Source organism: Oenanthe melanoleuca, chromosome 3, assembly GCF_029582105.1.
Source record: "Oenanthe melanoleuca isolate GR-GAL-2019-014 chromosome 3, OMel1.0, whole genome shotgun sequence".
NCBI lineage: Eukaryota > Metazoa > Chordata > Aves > Passeriformes > Muscicapidae > Oenanthe > Oenanthe melanoleuca.
Genome location: NC_079336.1, coordinates 54,235,211 through 54,263,068, shown reverse-complemented (window position 1 = coordinate 54,263,068; position 27,858 = coordinate 54,235,211). Strand labels below are relative to the sequence as shown.

The following is a 27,858-nucleotide window of genomic DNA, read 5'->3' as shown; positions in this document are numbered from 1 at the left end:
ATGCCCGCCCTCCTCTCTGCGATCTGTCGGTGCCGTGCGAGCCCGGTGCCCGGTGCCGTGCCCGCGTCTCCGCGCCCGGCTGTGCGCGCCCGCCCGCTCCGCCTCCGCCCATGCTGTCCCGCGTCTGTCCGCCCGTCTGTGTGTCTGTCCGTGTGTGCACATGAGGAGAGAGGAGGCGAGCCCGCCGCCTTTGTAGGAAGCGCCGGCAGCCGATGCGGGGTGTGAAGGGAAGCTCTGCATCTCCCGGGCTGCTGCAGCGGACTGACCGCCCCGCACGATGCCATCCTTCGATGAGGTTTTGAAGGAGGCTGGGGAATTCGGAAGATTTCAAAAGAGGGTCTTTTTCCTCCTTAGCCAGACGGGCATAACTTTCTCTTCGCTGTTCGCCAGCGTGGTTTTCCTGGGGCGGGCACCGGACAGCTTCTGGTGCAGGATCCCCGGGGCAGCCGAGCTGAGCGAGCGGTGCGGCTGGACGCTGGCAGAGGAGCGCAACTTCACCGTGCTGCCCCTGCTCGGGGGGAACGGCTCGGCCAGCGGGGCGTGCGAGAGGCCGGATGTCACCTGGGACACCTCGGCCAGCTGTGCCAGCCCGCTGGCCACCTACGGCAACCACAGCCTGCCCCTCGCCCCCTGCCGCGGCAGCTGGGTCTACGAGCAGCCCCACGCATCCATCGTCAGCGAGGTAAGGACGCCCACAGCCTGCCACCTGTGCCTGTCCTGCTGTGGGATTAAATGGGATTGTTGCTTTGCTGGCTGGTTTTCCTTCCCACATTTATTTAATTTTTAGTCACAAGCAAATCCAGACAATGAGTATGATCGAGTGCCGGCACCAAGCTTTTAGGGAAAAGTGAGATGATGTAAAAGGTGGCTGTTCGAAGCCAAGTGCCCGTGCAAAGTCGAATACTGTCTGTAGAGGAATTCCAGATTAAAACAAGCAGCTAAGTCCTTGCAGCTGAGGCTTCTGGTGCTCAGTTTTGGGCTAGCAACTTCGGTGGTGTAAACTCCAAGTGTGCTCTATGACCAGGATCAATGTAGATTATCTCTTCTCTGTATTTCCAGCACTGAATATGTAAGTTTGCAGGTAATAAAAAATAACAGGTGGCAGACTGCCTATCTGAGATCTGGCAGGAGTCAGCAGAAGTGATTGTGCTTACTAGAGAAAAAACAAAAACAAACATACATTTTTGTCCAAAGCTAACATTCAGCTTTTCCTGAATATTGGTGTCAGAGAACAGCAGGCTATTATCACTACTGGTAAGCACTGGCAAATGCAGTGATTTTTTAATGAGGCTGCAAAAGGCCAGTGAAGTTGCTTTCCTAGGAGATCCTTTGAGTAATCTGTAATTGTGCCATGGGTGTGCTGTGGTCTGGCTCCAAAATACAGTCTGCACCATGAGAGTATGTATTTTAGGGTCATTCTGACAGCAATTGTTACTCATGAAGTGATGAGAAACACAAAGTGTACTTAGAGGGATTGGCTCAGAAATAATCAGGGTGCAGTGCAAAATGTGTCAGCACAGTTGAGGGCTCTGGTTCCTCTCTGTCTCATGAGCCTGCTGTGCTTTTTAATTCGATGCCTGCACTGGGGCTGTGTTCTCTAAATGGGGAGCAGGGCACAGCAGGCAAAGCCCTAAGCAAACACTGACAAGAGTTCCAACTCACCATTCTTCTCCCATCCAGCTGGGACTGCTGTGTCCACTCTCAGGCCTTGGGCTCTCCAGGGTAGCAGCTTTGTTCCCTGAGCACCAAGTGCAACCTGAGCAGCTTTAGCCAGGGTCTAGGCTCAGGAGAAGAGAAATCAGAGCACCCAACTGGCCCTCGAGCAAAGGTTCAGATCTGGCTTTAGTGTATGATCAGTGAAAAGCTGCTCAGAGGCTGCAAATGACATGCAGGGAGTTGGTGTCAAACTTTGGTCCCTAATAAAGATGTATCTCTGCCCATGCTGGCAGTGGAAGGCAGGGCTGGGTGGGCAGGAAAGGAGGACAAATAGTGCCTGGGAGCTACAGTCTGACTCTGGAACAACCCATAGGAAGTGGTGGGAAGTTTATGCTGCTGCCTCCAAGGTACTTCTGCTGGGGGACTGTGAGGAGTTAGACCTTAAAAATAAAAATATAGGGATTCCTTTTCTGCTGTTGTCCCTTTATTCCCCCCTTCAGCCTTGCTATAGGTGAAAGCATGTAGGCTGTGTCCATAAGATCGTGCTCAGAGTCCGTTTATGGCAGCACTGTGTGTATCTAACAGAGCCTGTTAACTGTGATTTTCCAGCAACAATGGGTACAACTATGGGGAAAGGAAACCAGTATTTGTCTTGCAGCAATAAATGGGAGTGAAAGGTTCAATGTTCTTGGGCAAGTACCTCATCCATCTTTACTTTCTTGCTCTTCTTTGCTGCGGAGACCCTTCAGGTCCAGGGAAGGGAGGAGGGATGAAGGGATGTGCTCCCCCAGGTGCATATTGGGACAACCATGGAGTAACAGCCTGCAAGGATGGGACTGTCTCTCCCCTGTGCCAGGGCAGCAGGTCCCACCCCTGGTGTCACTGTGACTCCTAGAGGCACCCTAGCTGACCTCGGATGGAGGCTGCTGGGCTGTGATCTGTGCCACTTGGAACCTCCTCCCAGTTTTGCAACATTTTCTGGATAAATCATATCCCACGAGGCTCAATTTCTTCATCTAAAAAGGAGGCTTGTGGCATGCATGTCCTGACTCAATTGCTCTGAGATAAGCCACTAAAAGGGGCTTGATATTTTATTAATGAGTTATATATCCAGCAAAGACAATTTATATCCCAGATTTAATTTAGTCTCTTGCCCATCTGAGTCCCTAACAAACCATGACTCAGTTTAGGCTCTGTTTAATTAGCTCACTAAAGAGTTGTTTTCTTACCCATCTACTTGTAATTACTTCATTTTGTCCATGTGTGTGGAAATGTTTCTTTCAGCTAAAGATTTGTGGCATGTCTTGTTGAATCAGCAGTGGAAGTGACCAGGGAGACAAGGTTAAAAGGATGAGTTACAAAACAATCTCAGGACGTGTGTTCAGAGAGAGAGAGAGGAAAAGTCAGTGTAGTGAAGGAGTTCTTCCAGACCTATGGCAAGCACAGGTCCCCTGTGGATTTGCAGGACTCCCAAGTCTCAGTGGTGGAGTGCAGTGATGTTGTGGGAGAATGTACAGGACTTTCCTCCTTCAGCTTTTGAGGAGAAGAGCAAATTGTACTAAGAAATCATCACAGGAGCAACACATGGCAAAGCCAGTCACCTTGTTCTAATGATGGGCAATACAGTACTGCTAAAGATTTCCTCTTAATATCACTGGTGTCCAATGGGCTCTGAGAATAGGTCCCTACATCTTGGCCAAGGCTCTCTGTGCTCTACTGCTCTAGTTCAGGCTTTTCCATGGGGGCAATCCAGATTTGAGAAAGTTGTCACTGGTGCTGCACACAAACCTGCACTGTGTTAGAGTTGAGCAAACAAGACCTGGGCTGACATAAAGGTTTTGAGATATCATTTTGAGCCACAGCTGTGTAGAGGTGGTGGAGCTGTGCAGAGGACCTTGGCCCAGTGCAATCAACCCTCTTTTAATTGAACATGTCTTGCATATCTCCCTGTGGATGAGAATGCTGTGGCTTCTCAGATTTTTCTTGGAAGGAAAGCTGACAGGGTAAATTATCAAGGTAAATCAATTCCTGACTCATGCCAGCTGGTGCCATCTGAAATGATGCCAGTCCCAGCAGGTGGCTGGCACTGCTCAGAGGGAAGAGGGAGGGAAGGACTGTGTTTCTGTGCAGGAGATGGAGATGGAGAAACAACAGGTGTGCTGGGAGGCTGCACTGGACTGAGGGACCACAGCCTCATGCTCTGGCCCAGGGGTCTGGAGGGAAGCCCAGGTCACACTGAGCTCTGTAGCACTTGAAACAGAAAGTGTTTTGTCTGCCAAGTCCTGCTGGGTGAGCCTTGTGAAGGACCCATGTAACCAGGACATACCAAAGTCAACAAACCCAACTTTTCCAGGAAACTGCGCTGAAGATGGGGTCACTGATCTTTAAGACAAACTCTAGCACTCTGTGACAGGGCAGCTGGAAGCAGTGTGCAAAGGCAGAGCCATTTCCTTCAGACATTTTTGTCCTTGGTGACTCCCCAAGGCATGGACATGAGTTACAATTGTGACTGCAGTGAAATGGCCTGAGGTGGTGGAGGAAAGGAAGAGGGAGAGCTGTGTTCAGCTACAGCACAGATGGGTGTATTTTAGGCAGCATTTATTTCAGCCTTGGTCTGCAGGAGTTAAGCAGAAGGGGCAGATTTCAAAATGTCCTGTCTGCAGCAAACCTTCACACTGTAGATGATGCCATTTTGAAACCTGACAATACTTTGTTGCTGAAATGTGAGGTCTGAGGTGGACAAATGATCATCTGAACACAGCCTACTGCACCTGCTGGGAATCAATCTTCTTACTTCTCTGCTAGCCAGCTGTCTCAGAAAATACTAGTAACTTTTGCAGAGAAACCTGGAAGGAAACAAACGTTTGTCTCATGGTTTTTACTTTTTACAGTCCCTCAGAGAAGGAGATAACATGTCAGTCAAACTCAGGGTGGAAAAAGCACAGCTGGTCCTTCTGCTATCCTCCTCCAGGGGAATAAACAACTCAATTTACCCTCAAATTGTTGATCTAGTGTGACTGTTGTTATTGGCATGGCAGTATATCCTGTCTTATTTTCACTGTCATGGTGGGATTAATATTAATTAGGGGAGGGAAAAGGGAAAAGGGCACACAGAGAGCAGAGGGAGCAGCAACTGCTGAATTTCTTATGGAACTCTGACTGAGATTTCTCTGTATGAGATGGGCTGGAGCAGTTGTTTGCAGAGATTATGCCAGTGGGGCTGTGTTTCTTCCACTGCCATCAAACCCACTGGTACTAGTTGAGGGTCCAATTTTTTTCTTATTGTTTTGAGGACAGCTGCTGCTTTTTTTTTCCCTGTTAGGAGGTGAAGAGTTTCTCTACTTCCCTCTCTCTTTGGCCATGAAGAGACAGAGAAAAAGAAGAAGTAGAGAACGGGCCTTTTGTGCTAAGATATTCAATGAATGAGGTGATCCCAGTGGCAGGAACACAAAGTTCATGGTCTTTGGTCATGCACAGGAGGGAAATTTCAAAGCTTTTAAAACTAACTTGTCCCTCAGGCCCTGAGCCCCAGTGCCCTGGGCACTGTTTCATCCCTTACCATTCTGCCAGAAGCTTTAACAGAAAGCGAAGAAGGAGAAGATAATTTCTCCCTTTCCACTGCATGCACTGGCAGAGGGGTTTGTTGCAGATAGGATGTGGGAAAAACTGCAGTTTGAAAGGGCAATGGACAAGAGAAGAGGAGAAGAACAGCCCAGCAACAAATAAGGAACATGCAGCAACTGTCAGCATCTCCCCAGGTTTCCTTAAACTATGAATATCTCACTGAACCATTTGTCACTGGGAGTGAAAGGGTAAACCAAACTCTTTTTCGTCACTTGTGTAAATGTCATTTAAAACTTCTGTCTGGGCTCTGGACATGCTGCTGCAGTTGAGCTCTGTAAATTTCTTTATTGACCATAGAGTATAATACATTGTTTTGTAATTTAATTGTATCAGGCAGTAAAGCTCTTCAAAACTCCTCTCAAGGTTGCTACATTTTGAGGAGCTTTACTGCCTGTTACAATCAAATTACAAAACAATGGATGAGACTATGGCCAATAAAGAATTTTTACACAGAGATATGTGTGCTGAAGTAAATAAAAGTCTCTCAAGTCCCAGGAATTACAAGTTTGTGGTTAGCCTGTATGTCAAACTGAAATGGAAAATGTTTGCCTTGAACCAAAGCCATGAAGAAATGACAAGTTGCCACAGTCTCATATTTCCCAGTCATTAGTCCTGTACAAACTCATTCATTTGCCACTCCTTACAGTGATTACACCACTAATGGGCTACAGGGAGCCAGTGCAAAGCCTCTTCCTTCTCCCAGAGAGATCCCACTTAGGTGGTTTGCTGCTCCTTTATAGATCAGTGAAGCACCAGGACCTTTCCTTTCCTTCCAGCCACACCACTGCCCCTGTAAACCTGAGCATGCCATTGGTGCCCAAGCCTTGGCAGATGTTCATGGCAGGGATGTATTTCCTACCAGCAGTGGGTGGCTGCACGGACTGCAAGGCTGGCAGGGAGGACAGAACTGTTTTTCCCATCTGTTAAGGGCACTGTAGAGGAATGTCCAGGAGGAGCTGGCTCCTGCTGCCTGTCTGTGATGGCAGCACCCCATTTCTGCTTACAATGGCAGCTCAGGGTCAAGGCTAGGAGAAAAACAGTGAGGAAGTGGATTGTTTCCCAGTTTGGGCAGTTTTTCAGTTAGCTGCCTAAATGGAAATGGTCCGTGTTCAGGTGCACAGTGCTTTGTGTCCTACGGTGGCTAGAGATCCTGCAGGTGAGGGCAGGACTGAGTGCAGAGGTGAGCTGCAGGGCTGTGCTGGGTGCCTGAGGGCTTGGCTGAGAGCACAGCAAAGGCAGGAAGAGGTTGTGCCCTTGGCTGGAGCTGGCCAGCTGAGCTAGGTCACCTGCTTGGTGATTACAGTGAGGAGCCAGCTCACTGGGCTCTAACAGCGTCTGTAGCCAGCGCTGTACAGAACAACAAATAGGCTTAAGATCAGGGGAAGAAAACCACAAGGCTTTACTTTTTCATATCCTTCTCCCCCCGCCCTCTGGCACTGTAATGAATGCTTTAGCTTTTTTAGAAGAGTAAACATCAGCCCGTGCATGGATGGGCGTATGAATGCTCAGAAACAGAGAGGAAGCACCGTGCCACCACCTTTTGTGGAGGTGTTTGTACAGGAGGACCAAGGACTAACTGGAGGCAGTCTAAAAACGTGGTTAAAGGGTTTCAGATTATTTTTGTCCAAGGGATGCGTGTAGGGATAACTTTCATGCACAACCAAACCAGGTCACAGCTGATGCAGTGAAGGGGGTCTGACAGGCAGCTTGGATAAAGAAAAGGTCTCTGCGGGGTGTTCAATTCTCTTTTAAAGGTTACATTCCCCTCTAAAGGTTATGTTTGCAAATGAAAAACAAGACATTAGCAGGGTGATGACTTCAATGCTAGGTGCTTCCTCAAGCAAATAGAAGTGCTTATCTACATCAGAATTTATTTAAATACTTAGAAAATGACAAAGCACAGGACTAACTTGGAACAGTTAATGTATTGTCACTAATCTCTAGAAAGAGCCTGTAGCTCCTAAGAAGTTTCTTATATGTTACTATTTCCCAGAATATATACAATGTTTGACTATATTGTTAGTGTAGAGATAGTGCTGCATAAATCATAGGAAATTGCTGTTCAGATGAAAGAATCCTCTCCATTAAAAATACTTTCCCCTTCCTTTCTGGCATGCATTTGTTCTCCTGCCTTCTTTCATGATAGTTTATTCCTTGCTTGTTTACAGTACAGAGATCAAATAATTTAAAAATAAATACAGTTTTTGAAAAGGGGGTCAAGGAGAGTCCCAACCTCTGGCATCAGCACAGGCAAATTGCATTGTGATTTTAAAAATGTTCTTTTAATGTTCATTCTTGTAAATCCCCACTGTTTTCCACAGATACATCTTTTGATACAATTTGCTAGCATTGTCATGGCTTCAAAAAGCAAGAGGTTAAGCAGCATTTGAAATCTGAAAGTGCTGCTCCACGTTCAGTCTGTGCTAGGAAAGCATTGCAATTGCCCTTGAGTATGACAGCTGAGAGTAGGTTTTATTCCTCCCAGAGGCTTCTGCAGCTCTTGCTCAAGATTTACCCAAGTGGAGGCCAGATGCTCATAGCTTGACTTGGCTGAAAGGTGGCTACTCAGGAGTAATGGGCTTGACATCAAAACCATGACCTTGTTTAAAGGCAGTGGAGGGGGGATATCTATCAGGTTGGAGACCCGTGAGGTGCCCCTTGTATGTCCTGTGCAGGCAGCTCCAGATCTCAGACACAGGTAATATTCTGCATGCAGATGGGCTGGGATGGAGCTCAAGCACACAACACGAAATTTATGGTCTGGAGAACTGTGAATGGCTGAAGAGGCTGCTGTTTCTCTAGCCCACCCTGTGGGCACTCTGCTCAAGCAGAGTGCTTGAGCATTGGTGTTGTCACATGCTGGTGAGCACAAATGTGGCACCCTGTGTGTGCTTCAGCAACCAGCACCTTGCTGATGATTAAAAAATGTCTTATAGCTCACATCTGAAAGCAAAAGGGTCCCTCTAGGTAAATGGTGGCAGCTGCTGTTGTCTGTGGCTTCCTTTGGTCCTGAGGCCTCATTGTTGCAAAGATTATCCCAGGTATGGATTGAAACCTCCCAAACCCCATATGGTCTGCAGTGGTTAAATTTCTTTATTCTCCAGAAACATCTAAAGTAATTTCCCATGCCGTGCTGTCTATAGAACTACTTCAGTTTTAGTTTCATCCTAGTTTTAGTTCCTAGTCCCTTCCTTCCTCTCAACCACTTTCCCCACCCCTGTCCCTGCTAGTAGTGCTGGGGAGTTATGGATGCTGCAGTACAAGGAATAGAAAAGTCTGGGAAAGCTACACCAAGAAAATACATATTCAGTGTGTCTGAAATTGACCTGAGATCTGTTTTCAGCTTCCTCAGAGACTGCACATTTTTGCTTTTATCTAGAAGGCACTAAGAAGAATAACTAAATCATTTCTGTAAGGTGCTGTTTTCACTGGCAATGGCTGTGGACCCTTACTCTGCACCAAGTCAGGACTTTGCCTTGGCACCATATTTAACAGTGCTGTTTGCAGAAGGGCAATTTGCTTTCCAAATCTGAGTAACTGATGTATGAAAGCAGCATCCTCTTGGCAAGGAGGAGCTGTCCCTGTTCATGATCACTTTAAGAGTGCTAGCTATGGGCCCACTGATGCTTGTGGTTGAACATACATATTTGAGCTTCCCCTTCCTTTTCCCTTTCCTGTGTGGACCTATGCAGTTCTGTAATATTTTGCCCTGAGGGTGACAAATGAGGCACCTGGGTGTTTATGGCTCTCCCTTGTTCCCACAGTATGATCTTGTGTGTGGCAATGCCTGGATGCTGGATCTCTCACAGGCCATCCTCAATCTGGGGTTCCTGGCTGGAGCATTCATCTTGGGCTATGCTGCTGACAGGTACAGTATGAGCTCTGCTGTCCTTTGGTTTGTTGAGAGGTTAACCTACAGCAAGCATGTGCCAACGTTTTTCAGGTTTAATTCTCTTGAGATAAATATCCCCAAATTGAGTTAACAAAACTCAGTCAATGTAATCTTTGCTTTGATTTGGGCTGGAAACCTTATACAATACGTAATGGTCCTGTTTGGAACTCAAAGTGCCATGAAATGAGCTTTTATTGTGGTTTCCAAGGTTTTCTGTGCACATCTGGACCCAGGAAGGGCAGAAGGACACAGAAACCAAAAGGAAGCATTCAGAGGAGCTTTCTGACTGATGTTTACTGAAGGATATTTAATAGGCACCATTGATAAGAAAGCAGCTACCTGAGGAAAGCAGGAAGTGGCTGAGTGTGGTAACTCTCTCCATTCACAGGCTGGTCTCATGCTTACCTCTGAGGTCATAGCCCTGCCAACCAGTCCTTGGCTGATAGACAGAGAGCTGGATAGAGCCAAGGGAAAATCCCTCTCAACCTTGCCCATTCTGTGAAAAGGCTGGGTGATATTCAGGCTTGAGTAGCTAACCTGCTCCAGTGGGGAGCTCCCACAAGCTCTACCTTGCTCTGAAAGTCAAGAAGGGAGCCCTCTTTTGTGCTTTGGGCTGCTATTTAGCAGTAGTCAACCTGTCCATTGGCTGAGAGCACTGATGATTTCAATGACAGAGCATTTTGCTTCAGTTTGTAAATTACTTTCTGCCTGGTTTATATTTTCTTTGGCATCTGTAATAATAACAATAAGATAACAATAATAATAATAATAATAATAATAATAATAATAATAATAATAATAATAACAACAACAACAACAACAATAACAATAACAACAATAATAATTCTTCATAGGCAAACTTATCTGTAATGGCATCTCAGACAGAAAATTTTGACTTAGCAAACAAAAGTAATTTCAAGGAAAATTTCATCTTTTCAAGGCACATAGTAATAAGGGAAAAAGCAATGGAAAAAGAGGCCATGGCACAGACTAACTAAAGATATCTCTGCCCAGTGTCTGGCCAGGCAGTTGTGATACCAGCACCACAAAACTGTGGAAGAGCAGAGATATTACAGCCAATTATTAAAATAAAATAATATGTCTGATGAAACTACTGTACAGCTGTGAAAGTTGTGTATTGACAGAACTGGGGGAATGTGCTGCAGCCAGATCATTTTGCTCTTGTCTCCTTGACAGGACTCAGAAGAATGGATCTGGTTGGAAATTGCCTGGGTTTTGTACTGCATTAATTCTTTTAATAAAACCCTTTGAACAAAATGAACTAACGAATACTGTTGCAAATACTTTACAGCAATATAAACAGATACATCATTTTTCACTGTTTCTTATTAAAAAAACAACAGCAACAAATGAGAAAAGATCTAATTGTGCTCCAAAGACACAATTCCATGAAACTACAGGAACTTTTTTTTTAAAAATTATGGCTTACCTTGGGCACATAATTATGTTCCTTTCTGGAAAGTGAAACTCCTGAATGCATAGGCACATTTTGAAAAGAAGTGATCTAAACCTAAACCAAACCTAGAAAATCACATAAAGTAGTTAAATTAGAAATGACTTTCACAAAACTGGCTGTAATTATTATTAGAAGATTAATTTGTGGAAAGAGAAATTCCCAGTAAAAATTGCACTCATTAAAAACCTGATCAGATCAAACACCTGAACTGAAACATATGGGCCCCAGTTTAGGTGCAAAAAACCAAACAGTTTTCTAAAACAAAACAGGGGCTGGTGAGGACATCACAAGTTTTGGAATTAGTGATGTAAAGACAACTACCACAGGTAAAAGAGTTCCATAACCCAAGGGCCAATACTACAGAGTTTCAGAGAGACACCTTTTGGAGAAAGGCTGGTGTCAAAAAGGCACTGTCAGATCTAGCATTAAAATGAAATGGTAGGGAAAAAAAAACAAAACAACTTTGTGTCTTTTCATGATTTCAATTTTCTTTTCCTTTTTCAACAGATATGGCAGAATCCCCATCTACCTGCTCTCCTGCCTTGGGGTTGGGATAAGTGGTATCATAGTGGCATTTTCACCAAATTTTACTGTATTTTTGATCTTCCGTTTTCTCCAAGGCATGTTTGGCAAGGGAACCTGGATGACATGCTATGTGATTGGTGAGAGTTGTTACCTTCTTTCATTCTTGGTTAGGAAAAGGGAGGGATTTTTGGAGGACAAAGACTCTGGCTGCATCTGCTTGTCATAATATTTTTTCTTGGGAACAAAGCTCTGACCCTGGAGCCAGCAGACAAAGAATAACCCAAGTCCATGCTAGTAAATGCATTTGTCTACCAATGATGAAGAGGTGAGGGAATGGATTATTAATACATAAAGGTTTAGTTATTACACAGAAGATCACCAGGATGATAAAAACCTACAGAGCAAGCCCCAATTAAACCGGATACACAATCAGGGACATGGTTTATTTTGGCAGAGTCTGAATGTCTTCCACAGATGCTCAGAGGAGTTAGCTGCTTCTCCTCACTGGAAGGACAGCTTGGCTGGCTGCTTTCATTCTTTAGCTGGGAGACTTGGCTTAGTGTTAGGCTGGACACCAGGGTCCATATTAGGATTAAATTTTCCTGGAAAAGGGAAAAAAAGGGAAGCTTTGTTATAAATAGCATCAAAACAGCAGGGATACAGAATCTCTGGCAGATTATAATTTGTCAGTCTATAATCTATAGCAATGAAGCTCCTTGCATAGCAAGCCTCCTTTGGAAAGGATATTGTTGTGGTGTCTTGAATGACTGCCAGGTTCAGTAAGGCAGTCATAAAGCCTGGAAAAGCCAGACATTGAGGGAAGCATCCTGCAAGAGATGTGATGTCAGATTTATTTAAAAATAAACCCATCCATTTGGTGATCTACTGTTATAAACCAAAACATTGTGATATCATTATCATTATACAAAAGCTTGTGTTATTGCGGTTGTCTGTGAGGCCTGTGACAACTGTTTAAAATTCCTAGTGGAATAAACTCCATATGAATGGGAGCAGAATTGCAACCAGACATAAACACTTACAATGAGACCTGGGAGCACTGTGGTGATTATGTGCAAACATACCAGTCTACCCTTTTAGCATCTAAAGCCCAGAAGAACCTTGTTTTTCTGGGCTAAGTCACACTGAGCAGCTCCTGTCCAAGATCCAGGAAAAGGACCAGAAGCTGCTTTTCCTCTTACTTCCATGCACATGGCTTAATTTTAAACTGAGATCTTATCTTGAAACTTTGGCAAGTGACAGACCCATGGCTTCCTGAAAATGGCCAAGCTTTAAAAGAAAGGAATGTTTTTCAATGCTCAGATCAGGCTGCCTGACTTTAGGGAAAGATTCAGAGATCCTGAGATCCTCAATACACTCTATTACTGCAGACCTGAGCAAGGTGCCCAACTCTTGGATAGAGTGATTCCTTCCAAGTCCCTTCAGGGATCAACTCTTATCTCCTGGGATCACCCAGAGTATTTGCCAACCTAGCATCTTTGAAGATTACAAGTTTGTTTGCACCAGGAGGGTGGCTGCTATTAATACATTTCCACAGCTCTTGATATGTGCTTCAGGCTGCCCCAATAAACCCCTTTGCTTTTACATAAAATCCAGCTCTTTTGGGGGCAGTGCTAATATGACATCTTTAGGCAACAGAGTTGCCTCTGAGCTATGCATGCAGACGTGATGGATAGTCAACAAAAATGGTTGTGCTGCCATATCTCTCTGCATTGTCAGCCAAAACAAACCATTGTTACCTGTAAATTTGTGCCTCCTTTAGCAAAATAACTAACTAACTAAATAAATTTAAAATAAAATGTTTTCTGTGTGTTGCAAACCAAGGTAAAACCCTCTGCTTTTACTCTGGAGGTGGTGTAGTGGACAGAGTTTTGGAACCAACAGGAGACACTTCTCCATGCATTGCTCACCTCAGTTGTGGATGTCATGGCCATGAGATATTGCCTGGAAAATGAGCCTAGATTTCAGAGCTATTAGACACATTCACCAAATAAAAAAATCCACCAAATGTTAAAAAAAAAAAAAAAAAAAAGCCCCAGGCAATAAAAGCTAAAACTTTCCTAATAAATAACAAACCACACTGGATCATTCATTTCCCTCAGAGCAACCAGCATGATATGGTTAAACTCTCTTCCCCACAGACACCTTGACCCTCTGGCTGAGGAAGGGGGTGAGTTGAGGAGGTGTCACTCGTGCCTGCCCTGGCCAGCCTCAGTGACATGCCTACACTGCTGAAGACAAGATGCTGGGCTAGACAGAACTGTGGCCTGATATGGCATAGCCTTCCTTATATTTCACCTCTAATATTTTTTTTTCAAATTGGGTTTGTTTCTGTGTTATTTATTTTGGTTTTGTCTCTGCTCAGTGACGGAGATTGTTGGTTCTGATCAGCGGATTGTCGGAATCGTGATTCAGATATTCTTTACCCTGGGAATTCTAATTCTCCCTGGAATTGCATACTTGATTCCCACCTGGCAAGGGATCCAGCTGGCCATTTCACTGCCCAACTTCCTCTTCCTGCTCTACTATTGGTAATGTTGCAGCCATTGCTCTTGTCATTATTGCTATTGCTATTTGAGCACCTTGAGAGTCTTCCTGTAGCTCCAAATCTCCAGAGTGGAAGATGTAGGTTAGGAAGAAGATATTTGCATATTGTTGACTTTGCAATTTGTAATTCCTTTTTAGTGAATCACAGGCATATATTACTTTAGTTTTTCTGCCCACAGTTTGCCTCTCTGATCAGCCACAACTGGCCCATCACAGGACCCTGCTCTATTTATAAGGCTAACTTGACCGAAGTTTGTTTTTCCCGTCAGCCATGAGACCCCACTTCTGCATCCCATTATCTCAGACTTAGTTAAAGTCTGACCTTGCCCTCAGGTCCCCTGGGCTGGGCAGTACAGCTGATGAGGAAGCAGAGTTCTAAGCTGTGGTAAACACCTGTCTCAGTGCAGCTGTCCTGTGGGATGGACCCAAAGTGACAAACCCACAGAGCTCCTCCTGAACATCACTGCCTTAAATGCTGCCTGCTGTGAACTTTAAAATAGTGAATCATCTCAACCCTAGGCTAGCAGAAACTGAAACACCCATCAGTGATACTGCTTTGTGTTCAGTTTATAAAAGAGGTACACATTTATGTGTGTATCTTATAGTGATACAGCCAGAAGCTTCCTGATCTGCCTGTGTTACTCTATGTGCTTAGAGCTGGCTTTCATTGTTGCTGTTCTACAGGAACCTTCTTTGCTTGTTGGTTATACTTTTGACAACCATTGTGATATACAATAGTTAGATTGATGATTTTCCAGCTTTGCAGAGTATTGATGTAGTCTATCTTCTTCTTTCTTGGGATCAAATATTTTACAGAAGGTTGACTAGAAAAGCAGTCCTCAAAGGAGTTTTTGTATCCCAAAGATTGAAAAATCTGTGTTTCGTTAACACAGGATAAAAGATAAAAGACTTTATCTTAAGATAAAAGACTTTATGATGTTACAAGGTAAAAGCCTTATTTATGACTTTTGTGTTCTGACAGGGTGGTTCCAGAATCCCCACGTTGGCTCCTGACACGTAAAAAGGGAGAGAAGGCGTTAAAAATCATGCGCAACATTGCAAAACACAATGGGAAATTTCTCTCACCACATTACTCAGAGGTACAGTCATATGTTTGAGCCAGAGGTTTTTTGTAAGCTTTCTTAAGCTTTGGAAGGTTCAGTGGTGTTAAAATCCATTCTCTTTAAGCGACAACACTCTTGAAGAGTCACACCAGAGCAGTTTGCTGTCAGTCACACTGCTACTTTGTTAATTGTGAGATTAAAAAAGTGAAATGGCTGGAAACACATGGGCTTTAAAAAAATAAGTTTGCAAAACAAGGTATCAAGTCTTTTTTAACACTCCTACTTTAAAAACTTGTGGGAAACATCAGAACCTAACTTGAGGGGCAATGGTATTTCATAGTGTTGCCATTTTATCTGACAGAGCAAGTCGAGATAACAGGATCCACTTTCCTTTTCTAGAAGTTCCTTTTACAACTCTAAGAGAAAAGGAAATCAGATTTAAATAAATTTGGTTCCATCCCAACAATGAGAAAATACACTGCAAAGTTCAAACTGAGGAAGCTCTGTCTGAGATCACTATTCCCAAAGTAGGATGATATGTGTTAGAGTTAGAGTCCTTTGGCCAGGGGTCATGACAGAACTTGAAAGGACTGACGCATTTCAAATAATCCTGTTGTGACATTGCAGCATTGGGCTCATTCTGTGCTGGTAGCAAGTGTCTGGCTCTCAGACCATGATTACTGCAGCATTGGACTTATGGTTCAGTGAGAACAGATGTGGTTAACTGGAGTGATCATTAAGGTCCCTTTCAACCCAAAACATTCTGTGATTCCTGTGCCTGGGCCCCCAGTGCTGGATGCAGCCCTGCAGGTGGGTCTCGCCAGGGAGGAGCAGAATCCCCTCCCTTGCCCTGCTGTCCAGGCTGCTTTTGAGACAGCCCAGGATACAGCTGGCTCTCTGGGATCCAAGTGCACGTTGCTGGGTTGTGTCCAGCCTCTCATCCACGAGAACCTCCAAGTCATTCTGGGCAGGGCAGATGTCAGTCTGTTCATCCCCAGCCTGTGTTCATACCAGGGGTTGCCTGGACCCAGGTGCAGCCCCTTGTTAAACCTCTTGTTAAACCTCATGAGATTACTTATGAAAGGACATAGACCTGCTGGAGTGAGTCCAGAGGAGGGCTGTGAAATGCTCAGAGGGCTGGAGCACCTCTCCTATGAGGAAAGGCTCACAGAGCTGGGGCTGTTCAGCCCCAAGAAGTGAAGTTTCCAGGGAGACCTTAGAGCTGCCTTCCAGTACCTAAAGGGGAGCTACAGGAGAGCTGGAAAGGGACTTCTCTCAAGGGCATGAAGGAGCAGAACGAGGGGGAATGGCTTCAAACTGAAAGAGGGAAGTTTTAGATTAGCTATTAAGAAGAAAATCTTCACTGTGAGAGTGATTAGGCACTGGAATACATTTCCCAGAGAAGCCCCTTCCTGGATTGTGTTCAAGGCCAGGCTAGACAAGGCTTTCAGCAACCTGGCCTAGTAGACAGTGTCCCTGTTCATGGCAAGGGAGCTGGAACTAGATGAACTTTAGTGCCCCTTCCAACCCAAACCATTCATTCTATGATTCTATAAATTATTGTGTTTTGCTAGGGTGCATACACCAGTGTGATTCCCACATCCAGGTCTGAATTATGCAGTGCCAAGCATGCCCAGAGTCATGTAGCAGGAAGTTTGTGCTGCTGCAGCTTCCCCTCCACATTCAGCCCTGCATTCCTACACCCACTTCCTCTCTAAACATCAGCATTTTCAAAGCATCACACCAGAAAGATGTGCCTTTCCTTGCTTTTTAAGTCATATTAATTTTTTCTTTTTCCAAAAGTATCCATGCTCATGACCTTAACCACTCACAGCTGCAAGAGATTAACGTCCACACATCTAGATTTGTGCTGGCTCTGTTCCTGGGACCTTTTAAATACAGAATCTCTGTCATCCTCTGTGCTGTGCCCAGAGGAAAGAGAGCATCCCTAGGAAGTGCATGGGTAATGGATCAAGGGTATTTCTCACATTAACTGGTATCAGACTTCTCTTTCATGAGGCAGCTCCAGAATTTCAGGCTAAGTGCTGCAGGTGTGGAGGCTCAGGGAGAATGACAAGCATTATCCTTCAGTGCACTTGGGCTCAGATTTTCCAGTATGTCTGTGTCTGTTTCATCAGCCAAATCCCTTACACGGCTCTGGATGTTGCAGCTTTGGGTTTTTGCTGGCATGCAGAAGCCACAGATGACCTTTATATAAAAAAGGATAAACATTTGTTACTTTTGCTTTTTGAGTTACAACACTGGTATAGGTCAACCCCAACCAGAACCCATTAAATTAATTTTAAATTATAAACTCTTTTCTTCCAGTTGCTCATATTTATCCTACCATGGACAGTTTTTCCAAACTAATTTTTTAATTCTTGGTCTCTGTACAAAACCAGAATGAATTGCAACCCTGCGAGTAGGAGCTGCTTCTTAAGAGAATTGTGGATCAAGACCTGTCCCTTTACCTACAGATTTTTTTTCCTACCCTATAGAACATATCTAGACATATGTATTCCTTGCATACATTAACTTGCATATGAAAATTTTACATACATCCATATATGTATAGACCTGCATGGCCCATGAAGAATTAAGCATGTGTAGAACTACATACATAAAAATAATTGTGGGAAAACTGATATGTAATTTTGCTGGAACATGAAAATATGAGGGAAGTTATAAAACTTCATCCAGGGTTTTCAAATAGTGTATCTTTGGAAACATGGGCCCTGTCACTGAATTCCTGACTGCACTTGTGTGAATAGCAAAGCTCTCCTTAACTTCAAAGAACAAAAAGAGGATTTTTTCCCCCTGCAAAGTGTTGACTCTCCATAGTGCCTTTTTTCTTCATCTATAAAAAAGTGCTCAGTCATGCCTGGAATTATTTTGATTTTATTAAGACATAAAAATACAAGTGGCAGTTGTGCTGAATTTATCTTTAGTCCTCTGGAAATCTAAAACCATATTTGCACAAAGTCACAGCTGATGGCTGGCAGCCTGTTCTTATAAACAGCAGACATGGCAGCTTTATAACCATATTATGAGAGAGTCCAAGAGCAGTGCAGAAACCCAGCAACCCCAGCCTGCCTCACTAAGGACTCTGGCATGCAGCTCAAGTGGCAGTGCTGTGAAGAAAACTTTTGGCTCTGCTTACAGGAGAAGAGCGAGAGGGAGTAGAAAGGAAGTTCAAACAAATGTGGGATTTCTCTGTCTTACTTACAAAGCTTTGTGTCAGTCAGTTATGAAAAAGTCATGTGTAAATACATCCAGCAAAATCTCACTGAAAAGCAGCTGTGCTACCTTATGATACAATAGAACAAATAAAGGGTGAAAGCTTTGGGTTTGGCTTTACCTGTGCTCTCATCATGGATCTGCATGTTACCTCGAGCTTCCCTGTCTTTTCTGTCCTGTCTGCCCTCTGGCCTGGGCTCCCACCCCTGTGTGAGCAGCAGGTGCTGTGGTAATAAAGAGAGGTTTGCTCCTCCCTTTGCCCTCTTAGGCCTGCTCTCAGGAGGGGCCAATAATGGAGAGTTAAAGCAGCAAAAAGGCTGCCTAAAATCCTCCTAAAAACGGCACAGCAGGTTTAGCCCCATGTTCTCTGCAGCTGCTTGAGAGCTGATAGCAATCCCAGCTGTGGCAGTATCATGGTTGGTGCCTGCCTTATCTGCCTCTGCCTTATCTTCCTTGTGTCTTCCTCACTTGCCAAATGACCTTTATGAACACAGGGCTTCCACCTGGCTTGGGCAGCGTGGCTAAAAACTGCTGGCCAGAGTCAGAAACAGCCTAGATCCATCTAACTAATCCCTGTTTGGCCCTGCTGGTATTCTGGCTCTATAATATCTACAGCAATGAGCTTCAACAGGTAAATACAGGGCTGAGTGAAATCCTGCTCTTCTCTGTTAAACCTTCTAAACAGTAATTTCATTGAGTGTCTGATTGTGATTGTATTGTAGGCAGCTCAGAACAGATTTATCACATTTTGTAGGCAGTATGAGGACCATTAATTCATACTTAGCAGATTATTTTTTCAGGGCAAAAGTCATGTTCAGCACAGCATGTGCATATTTTAGGACCCTCTGAATTTCACTGGTTGAATATTTTGTAGCACCCAAGCACTGTCATAAATCTGCTCTTTCTCTCACTCCCCTTTTCTTCCTGTGCTGCCAGTGATGTTCCCAAGCCCATTGCTTGCTGCTCAGCCCCTCTCTACCTGCTTCCCTCAGCCCATTGCTTTGTCCTGTCTCCCCTTCTCTGCCACCCATGGCAGAAGGCAGTTCTGTGCCCAGTGGCCCTGGTGTGACTATGACTGCTTATTACCTTCCAAGTAGATCCAGGTCAACAATGAGGAAATAATTTTTCCATTCTCAAGTTAAGACTGGGGATTTTTAAATCGATTTTGGCACAATCATCATAAAGGAAAGCTCACAGCATATCCAGTTATTGGCTGTTCCAACACCTGTGCACTGCTCTGGAGTGCTATGAGCAGCAAACTGGCTTGTCAGCACCTTTGCTCACTGGAATATTGCTGATCCCTGTATTTACACAGAAACTCTGTCCCAGTGCCTGCCTGTCTCCTGGCAGCTGACTACTGCTCTCCTGTCCCCTCAGATCACTATTAGCAATGAGGAGGTCAGCAACCCCTCCTTTCTGGACCTGGTGAGGACTCCCCAGATGAGAAGGAACACGCTCATCCTGATGTACGCCTGGTGAGTGCCCATGTCAGCCCAGCTTGGGTGGTGGGTACTGAGAAAGATTGCCTTGTGACTTTCAGGGTCTCTCCAGCTGCTCCCAATCATTTGTTCGCCTCTCAACACTTTTTTCCCTTTGCTGCTCAGGTTCACAAGTGCCCTTATCTACCAAGGGCTTGTCATGCGCCTGGGAATCATCGGAGGAAACCTCTACCTAGACTTCTTCATCTCAGGAGCCGTGGAGCTGCCTGCTGCTTTCCTAATCATTGTGACAATCGACCGCCTTGGCCGGCGCCTGCCCTTCGCCACCAGTAACATCGCGGCCAGCGTCGCCTGCCTCATCACTGCCTTCCTGCCAGAAGGTAACTCCCCCCTGGGCCAGGCTCTCAGGGCAGTGGCTCCTCCCTGGCACCCCCTGAGCACAAAACTGCAGGTAAAAGTGAAAGCACATGGGATATCGGCAGGGGATACACTCCTTACTTGCGTGTAGATGGCCCTGGGACATGGAATAGCTGTATCTGTGATGGGTTGTGAACAACAGCTGGGAGTACCTTAGTGGAAAGGTGTATAAAGGCTCTGTACTCTCTTCAAAGGCAAATGCAAGGGAAGAATATACAAATATAATGGGAAAATACGTTTCCTGGCATGGAACACACTTGGTGATGTAAGAAATAGGTGATTTCGGTGAGTCGTCTTGGCAGTCGTTTCCTTTACAAATAGAACAATGTAAACCACAACACAATGTAGGGGCTGTGGTAGCTATCACAGAGATTGTTGCCTTGCCCTCACTCTCCCAGGGGTTTGGACAATGCTAAGAGGCTGGGAGAAAGATATGGCTTTTGATTAAGCCATTCTTATCTGGTTTCAAGGACAGCTAAAAGATCTGATACTGCACAAAGGCTTCCCAGCACTTCTTTCTTTAAATTGTTTTCCCAACCATGGTATTTTGGTTGTTGTTTTGTTTGTTTGTTTGTTTGTTTGTTTGTTTTGTTTGTTTTTTTTTTTCTTTTATCCCTAGGGAGGCATTTGGAGGTACTTTGAATTGTATATAATCATAGGATTATGCTTTGCCTTACTGTAGCTGGGGAGCAGCAGCTCAGTGGACATGAGAAAGGCCTCATTCTCCTCAGACCTGTTCCTATCAAAGTGAGGGACAGCCCTGGCCATCCGAAGAGGTTTTAATTTCCCAAGGTTTCTCATGGGGCTACCAACAGCCTCTCAGTAGGAAAGGACGGCCTTGGGTTTAAGATACTTGCAGATTGGACACTTGAGGTCCGAGTCCTGATTAGAGAAATCTGTTTATACAGATGGGGAAAACTGCAGCTCTCAGCTGTGAGCCCCATCACGGTGCTGCTCACACAGTTCGAGTGCCCTGGCAGAGGGAGCAACCACACAGACGTCACCATCACCTTGGGAGTCTGGTGGACTGAAGGGGTGCCATGGAGATGATGCAGATTTGTTCTGTTCTTTCCAGCCTTTGTTTTTCTTACGTGTTTTTGAAAACAGAAATCTTCAGGGCAAAAGCAGTGTCTTGCAACACGGGATGATGTTTGATGGTATTTGTTTGGTTGTTTTGGAAGGCAAATAAACTCAAGTGTCTCATTTTTGGTTCTGAAAAAACTGAAATGTTTTCTTGTTCTTCCACTGAAGGTTTGAAAAAACACAATCACTGCCAGAGCCCTCTCCAGTGGCTGAGCTCCCCTTTGTGCCAAGTTCAGGCTTGTTGTTTCACTTGCCTCCCTGTCTGCCTAGTCATGGTTAGACAGGAGACTGTTCTCTCCCAAGAGCATGGCAGAAGTGCTTGTGACATTCCTTGTGATGCAATTCCTGAAAGCACCAGCTCTCCAGAGAGGGGTTCTCACAATGAGAGGGGCAGGTACAGGTACAGCCTGTGCCAGTCATGCCAGGTATGATGGAAGGGGAGGGGAGGATGACCAGGACTAGCATAATTAGGAGTGTGTCTACTCTGCAGTGGCTAGAAAAATCACAGAGAGTAAGTGGGCTGCTCGAGGGAGAATTATTTTACTGCAGCCTTCCTGGAGGTTTCTAAGAGATGTGTAGATGTGGCACTTAGGAGCATGGTTTAGTGATGGAGTAGCAGGTTTGTGTTAATGGTTGAACTCAATGGTCTTAAAAGTCTTTCCCAATCTAAATGATTCTATGATTCTATGCAGCCTTAGAGGTGCCTTTCTTGTGGTCAGAAGGCTCTGGGAGGTGACTCAACAGTGTTTCTTCCAGCATAACTTCCCTATATAGAAAAATACTCCTTTCTGGAGCACAATTTGGATGTGGTCATGGAAGCTTATGATGATTATTCTCCTACACATGATGTTATGCCCCACCAGAATCGAATCAATCAATCCTAGTGATTTCTAATTCTCCAAAGCAGCCTCACATGATGTTCAAAAGCAATAAATGCCACTATAGATTGATACCTACAGCAGTGGCCTTTCAGTCTGATTTGCAGCGTTCCTGTGGTATAATTTCTGCTGACAGGACCTGGGGGCTCAGAAATGCTCTGCTGGCTCACACAGAAGTGTTTCTTTCTGTATGAACAGATATCCCATGGCTCAAAACGACCCTTGCCACGCTGGGAAGACTGAGCATCACAATAGCTTTTGAAGTAGTCTATCTAGTGAACAGTGAATTGTACCCCACGACACTGAGGTATGTCAAAAGCTCCCAGGAGTCTTTCAAGTTTTCCTTGTGCTTTTCCCCATTTCCTGTTTCCCTGTCCTTTAGTCAAACTTGCTTTTCTCCAGAGTTTCCCAGCTGAATAGCCACTGCTTAATGTGAACGGCATATACTGAAGAGATAATTTTGGAACTAAGTCTTCATTCTACTCCTCAAACTGCTGGTTATTCTGTTTGGCAGCACCTCTCTAATATCTGGTGCTTTTTGTCTTTTGCAGAAACTTTGGTGTTTCCCTGTGTTCAAGTCTGTGTGATCTTGGTGGGATCATTGCCCCATTCCTGCTTTTCCGATTAGCAGCCATTTGGTTGGAGCTACCTCTAATTATTTTCAGTAAGATTTAATTTTCAACATTCTTTTGGTTTAAATATCCTTCTCCTAACAGAGATTTTCTTTTTGGGTAAAAGCAGTATGTGGCCTTGTCTCCCCCACAGACCAGTGCTTCTCCACCTTTATGCCTAGAGCAAGAGGCTGAATGGCAAATGGGTGAAATGTGATTTCCCTGCACAATGTGGAAGAGCTCAGGTCTGCTTAGGTAACCAAAGGAGCAGAAAATAAACTATGTGAAGTGCTTTAGGACCAAGAAACCTTACAGCTAGGTTCTGTAATTGCATGGGAATCTGTGGCTAAACCAGACTTCTAGGAGGTAGACGTGACACGAAAAAGTCAAAATGAAAAGTATAGAATAAGAATGACAACTTTAGCTGAAAACAAAATTGAAAGACAACAGCCTTTTTAAATGATTACCATTATTCCAAGAAAAGACATAGAATTATGGTGTTTTTATTATCTAATTATTAAATTCTGCTGTTTCTGAGGGACATGTGAATTCTCTCTGTGTTAAGTAAACAGCTACAAAATCAGAGAGGATCAGAGTGAACTGTTCAACAGTCAGGGAACAATTGACTTTTTGCTCCAGCTCTTCTATTTTTGACTTAATACATTACGTAAATTATATCTATGCAGGAAATTATTCCAAAATATCCATCCTTAATTCAGATTGTATCTGAATGCTGTTCCCTAAGGATGAGTTTTTATTCTGAATCACATAATTTACTTTGGCCATGGATAAAGGAAGAGAGTATTTCAGGAAAATCTCAGTGGTTTCAGGAAACACAGATGCATCTCCATGACAGAGCCCTTTGAGAAAAGGCAGATTTTTTTCTACGTGAGAAATACCACCCTGGTTCCCGTGCTGTTTTTATACATTTGCCTGTGTGCACTTATCTCAGGATTTTGACTTCTTAGGCCTCCCCCTGGAGAGATCAGGCTGCAAATGAGCTCCTAGCCCTCAAGAGATTTTGTAACAGGCTAAATTAGTTTAACTAGAGGTATTTGATTAGAGTAGGTTAATCAGAATTAGCTGATGCCCTTAAAACCTCTCACCTCAAACTCAATCTGAATAAACTTTTCTCAGTGGATAAAAGCTGAAAATATAAAAGTAACAATGTTCTTACTGCTTTTGTATTTCTTCAATGCTATTGTAGGTATTCTTGCAGCTGTCTGTGGCCTCCTAGTATTGCTTTTACCAGAGACAAAGGGAATCTCATTACCAGAGACAGTGGAGGATGTGGAGCAGCTGCAAAGGTATGAGATGTATTTTCTTACTTGTACTTGGATGAGGTTTCCTGAGGATGTTCTCCTTCAACTTTACCAACTGTCACAAAATATTGATGTTTCCCAGTGTCAAAGTAAATTGCCTAGTTAGGCTGATTCTATGAGCAGGTGGAATTTTCCTCAATAGAAAACCGAACTTTGCAGTATCACTAAGGAAGGCTATTAAAAAATGTATGGTGATAAAATCTATATTTTTCTCATAGAGACACAAAGTTGTCCTATGCATCTCTGGAAGCAGAAAGCAGCAGTGTGCAAGAGAGGTGCTGCAAAGCATAGCCTGCAACTCTGCTTGAGAAAACCAGCCATTATCTCAGTCAAAGCATCCTGTGAAGAAAGGCCCTTTATCATGGATGCAATCCCCCATTTTGTGAAGTCATTTGAAAGTCAGATATGAAATGGATTTCTAGCTGAAGAGTTGTAGGCACAGCTTTCCCACTCCTGGCACACAGCAAGCCAGACTCTTCACTGCCCTGCAGATATGCAGGGAATATCTACACCTTAGGCAAATAATTTGAGGATCTAGTGCTATACATTAATGTTTCAAGGACAGGCTTTGGATATTGCATTAAGACCTTCTGCCTGATTCAATGTACAAACTAAAGAAAGAGGAAATTTTCCTCTGCAAAAAAATAATGTTTCAGTACTGCAGCTTGGACTACAACTTGAACTACATATTTTCCTGCTTTTCCACACTTATACTCCTCTCCCCTTCTGTTTCAACAGTCATTTTGGAAAATGTGGCAAGAAACGGAAACAGCGGGACACCAACTCTTATATTTGACTTTTGAAGGACAGCACTGAGCTAAGAACTTTGTTCCCATACTGGGAATTTGTTCTCCACCTGCCACGACTTCAAAATTTGCTGCAGAATATGGATTAAACTTCATGTTCTCCTTCTAAGCACAAGGACATTTAATACAAGTAGTGTATTTTTCTATGAATATGGAATAAATACTTTTTTTTTTCTGAGTACACTGTTTGCAAGAAGGGACTGTGGTTCTTCATAGAGAACAGAACAGCTTTAAAATATGGAATTTCCAGCTCAGTGACCTTGTATTTATTTCTGTATCTATTTGAAGCATTTGTTTATTGTTTTGTTAGGATTTACATTTGTGTGGGAAGGATTTAATTGGCAGCGCTTGTTTAAGTTTTAGAAGACCTTTAGGAGGAGAGGATGACTATTTTAACCTGTCCTCCTTTGGCCCTGAAGAATCTGGACCAATAGAAGTTCTGATGGCTAAAGAAGGAGGATACTGATCAGGGTGACTCTTTCCCTGGTTGAGAGGGGTGGAAATCAGCAGTGTGCATCAGGAGAACCTCTCCCTGGTCTGACTGACATCCACAGGGACCCTTTTCAACAAAAGCCCTGCTTCCCTCCTTGTTCAAGGGCTTTCTGAAATGTGGAAGCAGTGCTCCTCACCTTTCCAGGGCTTTATGTAGGTGTCACACCCTGCACAGGGCATTATCTCTGCAGGATGGGTTATCCTTCTGCCCTTTACTGCCTCTCCCCAGGCACAGCTGGGGTTCATGTGACACCCCTCATACCTCCAAGGCAAGGACTTCTGCCTGTTCTCCTCTCACCCTCACCACTGCCAAGATGACCTGCAATTTCTGTCTTCTGTTCATCATCACTATTTGTTACCTTTCTGTCTTGGGCATAATTTTTTGGGGGTTGTTGACAGAGATGTCAAGCTGTCTTGGGCAGGGATGAGCCAGGAGCATTGGTTATGGAGGGAAGTAAATGTTTATTGGTCCTTTGAAGCTGATAGGTAATAGAGAAACTCTCTGGCTCTGCAAGCAGATTCCAGGGACAGACTGCCTTTCCTTTCTCCTGTATGACCTTCGTCAAGAGTTGTGCCCTGGCCACTGGTGAGCAATACACTCCTTGCAGGGAAGGACGTGAAAAAATGTGGCATTCAAAAGGTTTCCTGTTACTAACAGAGAAATAAAAGACAGTCAGTGAGATATTGTAAAGGACCTTGTAAGCTCACAAAAAACCACATTTGGCACAAGGAAATAAAGGACTGAGTTTGGAAGGTTCATACCACAAATCAGTAGCACTACAGTACAGTCAGTGAAAATGAATGAGCACTGCTCCAGTCTCACCATCCTAAGAGCACAGGAGGATTTCCTACGGTGAGGAACATACTGTGCTTTTCAATAATTCCCAACTCTTCCTGCCTTTCCCCAGCAGCTGCCCTTATCACCTTCTGGAGGAAAACAGAACCTTTAATAATAATCCCAGCCCAATGTTTGCACACTTTAGGCAGTTAGTGATAAAGGCCTGTCTTTCAAGGCTGTTTCTAACTTACTCTGAGGCCCAGTAAAGGTCAAAGGTATGCTTAGCATAAGTCAGTAATGACTTAGAGATAAGAAACTTAAAGAACATCTCACAACATATACAGCTGATCTAGAAGACACCACACAAAACTGGAGCTACTGCTAAAGGGAGAAAACTTCTCCTAGACCAATGCAATCTTTATTTGACAGTTTCTTCAGTTTGTGGACAACTAAACCACATTGAGAAATAAGAGATGCAAAGACTTGTTTCCTTCTTTCAGATTATGCTTTGTTTTACACAGCATTATGTGTTGCCCAAAAGACAATGTAAGTGATAAATTTTGGTAAGTAAAATGGCTTGAGGCAGTGTCAGAAGTTTGAATATATTTATTTCTTAAAAATTTGTTTTGTAATGGGCAGCAGAAAAAAGCCTATGCATAGGTTTTGATTTCTAATCTAGTAGTGCTTAACAACTTCAGGTGGAGATTGTATTTGGTAATTCCTCCCGTGTTAACTCTTATCCCTAACAGGGATTTTGTAAGTTGAAAAATCCTTCCCATCTCTGTGAGACTTTGTGCTGCCTCCTGAAGGTGCAGTGGGTATGTAACATGGTGTATGACCAGTGGTTTGGTATTGGTGGGTTACATTTGTGAGAGAGAGAGGACAGGTGAGGTGGTGGTGTGAAGAGCTTCAGCTAGGGAGAACCCCAAGATACATGAAGACCACAGGACAGGCTGTTTAAAAAAAAAAAAAAGTTATTCTAAATTCATATGTGCCTCAAACCATTTAATACTGACAGGAAAGTCCTACAAGCTTGTCAGGAGGCACAGCAGTGTTCTCCTAAGATGCGTGTGTTGACACAAAAATGGCCCAGCTCACTCAGAGAGAGGCACATCCTCAGTGGGGGCCTGAGCTCTGACAGCTGGAATTGTCCTGCACATGTATCCTCCAGAGGCACATGAGAGATGTGAGGGTCACAAAGGGTCACCGTGCCATCGCCAGAGGCACACGAACAGTGTGACCTCAGAAACCCAGCTGTGCCTTTCCTCTTGGCAAAGAGGTTCCTTGGACCAACAAATAGATGAAAGTGATGTTTTGGGTCAAATGTGCCACTGACACCACACGTGCTGGGTGACTTTATCCAGTCTGTGCAAATGGTTACCACAAAAAATGGCAATTTCTATTGCACCTTGCAGAAGGAAAAGATCACAACTGGCACTGTTTGAAGGGTTATGAGGTGAGACTTTTGTGGCCACTCAGGCATATCCAGGCATTTCTAGACATTTTGGCAAGGAGAGCAGGGCCAATGGTTTCTCTGTCTACAAGCCAGGCATTAACCATGCCTTCAAGAGTTCACAAAGCTTAACAAACCAAAGTCCAAGCTGCAACACAGAATTCCTGTTGTCAGGGAACATTGTACAAATCCCTTGGGTGGCTTAATCACTGAAGGGGATATATACAGAAAATGTGCAGGAGGGTATTTGTGCCCAGTGAATCCCTCTGAGCAGACAGGTGGGTGGTGTGTGCTTTATCAGAGCTGCTCCTGCTCAGGAAGACAACAGCCTGAGATTATTTCATCTCCCAGAATCACTCCAGATGTAGAAGCTTCAGAAATTACCCTGCCACCTAACTGTGCTTAATAGTTCTCATCTCCTTTAAGGCAATGGGAGAAAAAAACAAACCAAAACTGCTAAGATGCAACACACATCTCTTCTGCATGTGCAAGCATACAAAAAAAAAAAAAAAAAAAAAAAAAAAAAAAAAAAAAAAAAA

General features: G+C 44.1%; 1 protein-coding gene across 1 annotated transcript; it reads left to right on the top strand.

The window, feature by feature from the left end:
• On the top strand, nucleotides 1-27,809 carry SLC22A3 (solute carrier family 22 member 3). Its single transcript, XM_056488076.1, has 11 exons — nucleotides 1-682; nucleotides 9,045-9,148; nucleotides 11,157-11,311; nucleotides 13,558-13,723; nucleotides 14,722-14,839; nucleotides 19,418-19,515; nucleotides 19,645-19,859; nucleotides 22,056-22,164; nucleotides 22,409-22,521; nucleotides 23,676-23,775; nucleotides 24,529-27,809. Exons 1-11 carry the CDS (start codon nucleotides 278-280, stop codon nucleotides 24,584-24,586), a joined length of 1,641 nt encoding a protein of 546 aa, XP_056344051.1. The 5' UTR covers nucleotides 1-277; the 3' UTR covers nucleotides 24,587-27,809.
• The last annotated feature ends 49 nt before the right edge of the window (nucleotides 27,810-27,858 follow it).

Bases quoted from the DNA above. Each gene is read 5' to 3' on its own strand.
- SLC22A3 (XM_056488076.1), top strand. From the start codon at position 278: ATGCCATCCTTCGATGAGGTTTTGAAGGAGGCTGGGGAATTCGGAAGA. The intron at 683-9,044 runs GTAAGGACGCCC...TTGTTCCCACAG, and splicing joins ACGCATCCATCGTCAGCGAG to TATGATCTTGTGTGTGGCAA. The intron at 14,840-19,417 runs GTACAGTCATAT...CTGTCCCCTCAG, and splicing joins TCTCACCACATTACTCAGAG to ATCACTATTAGCAATGAGGA.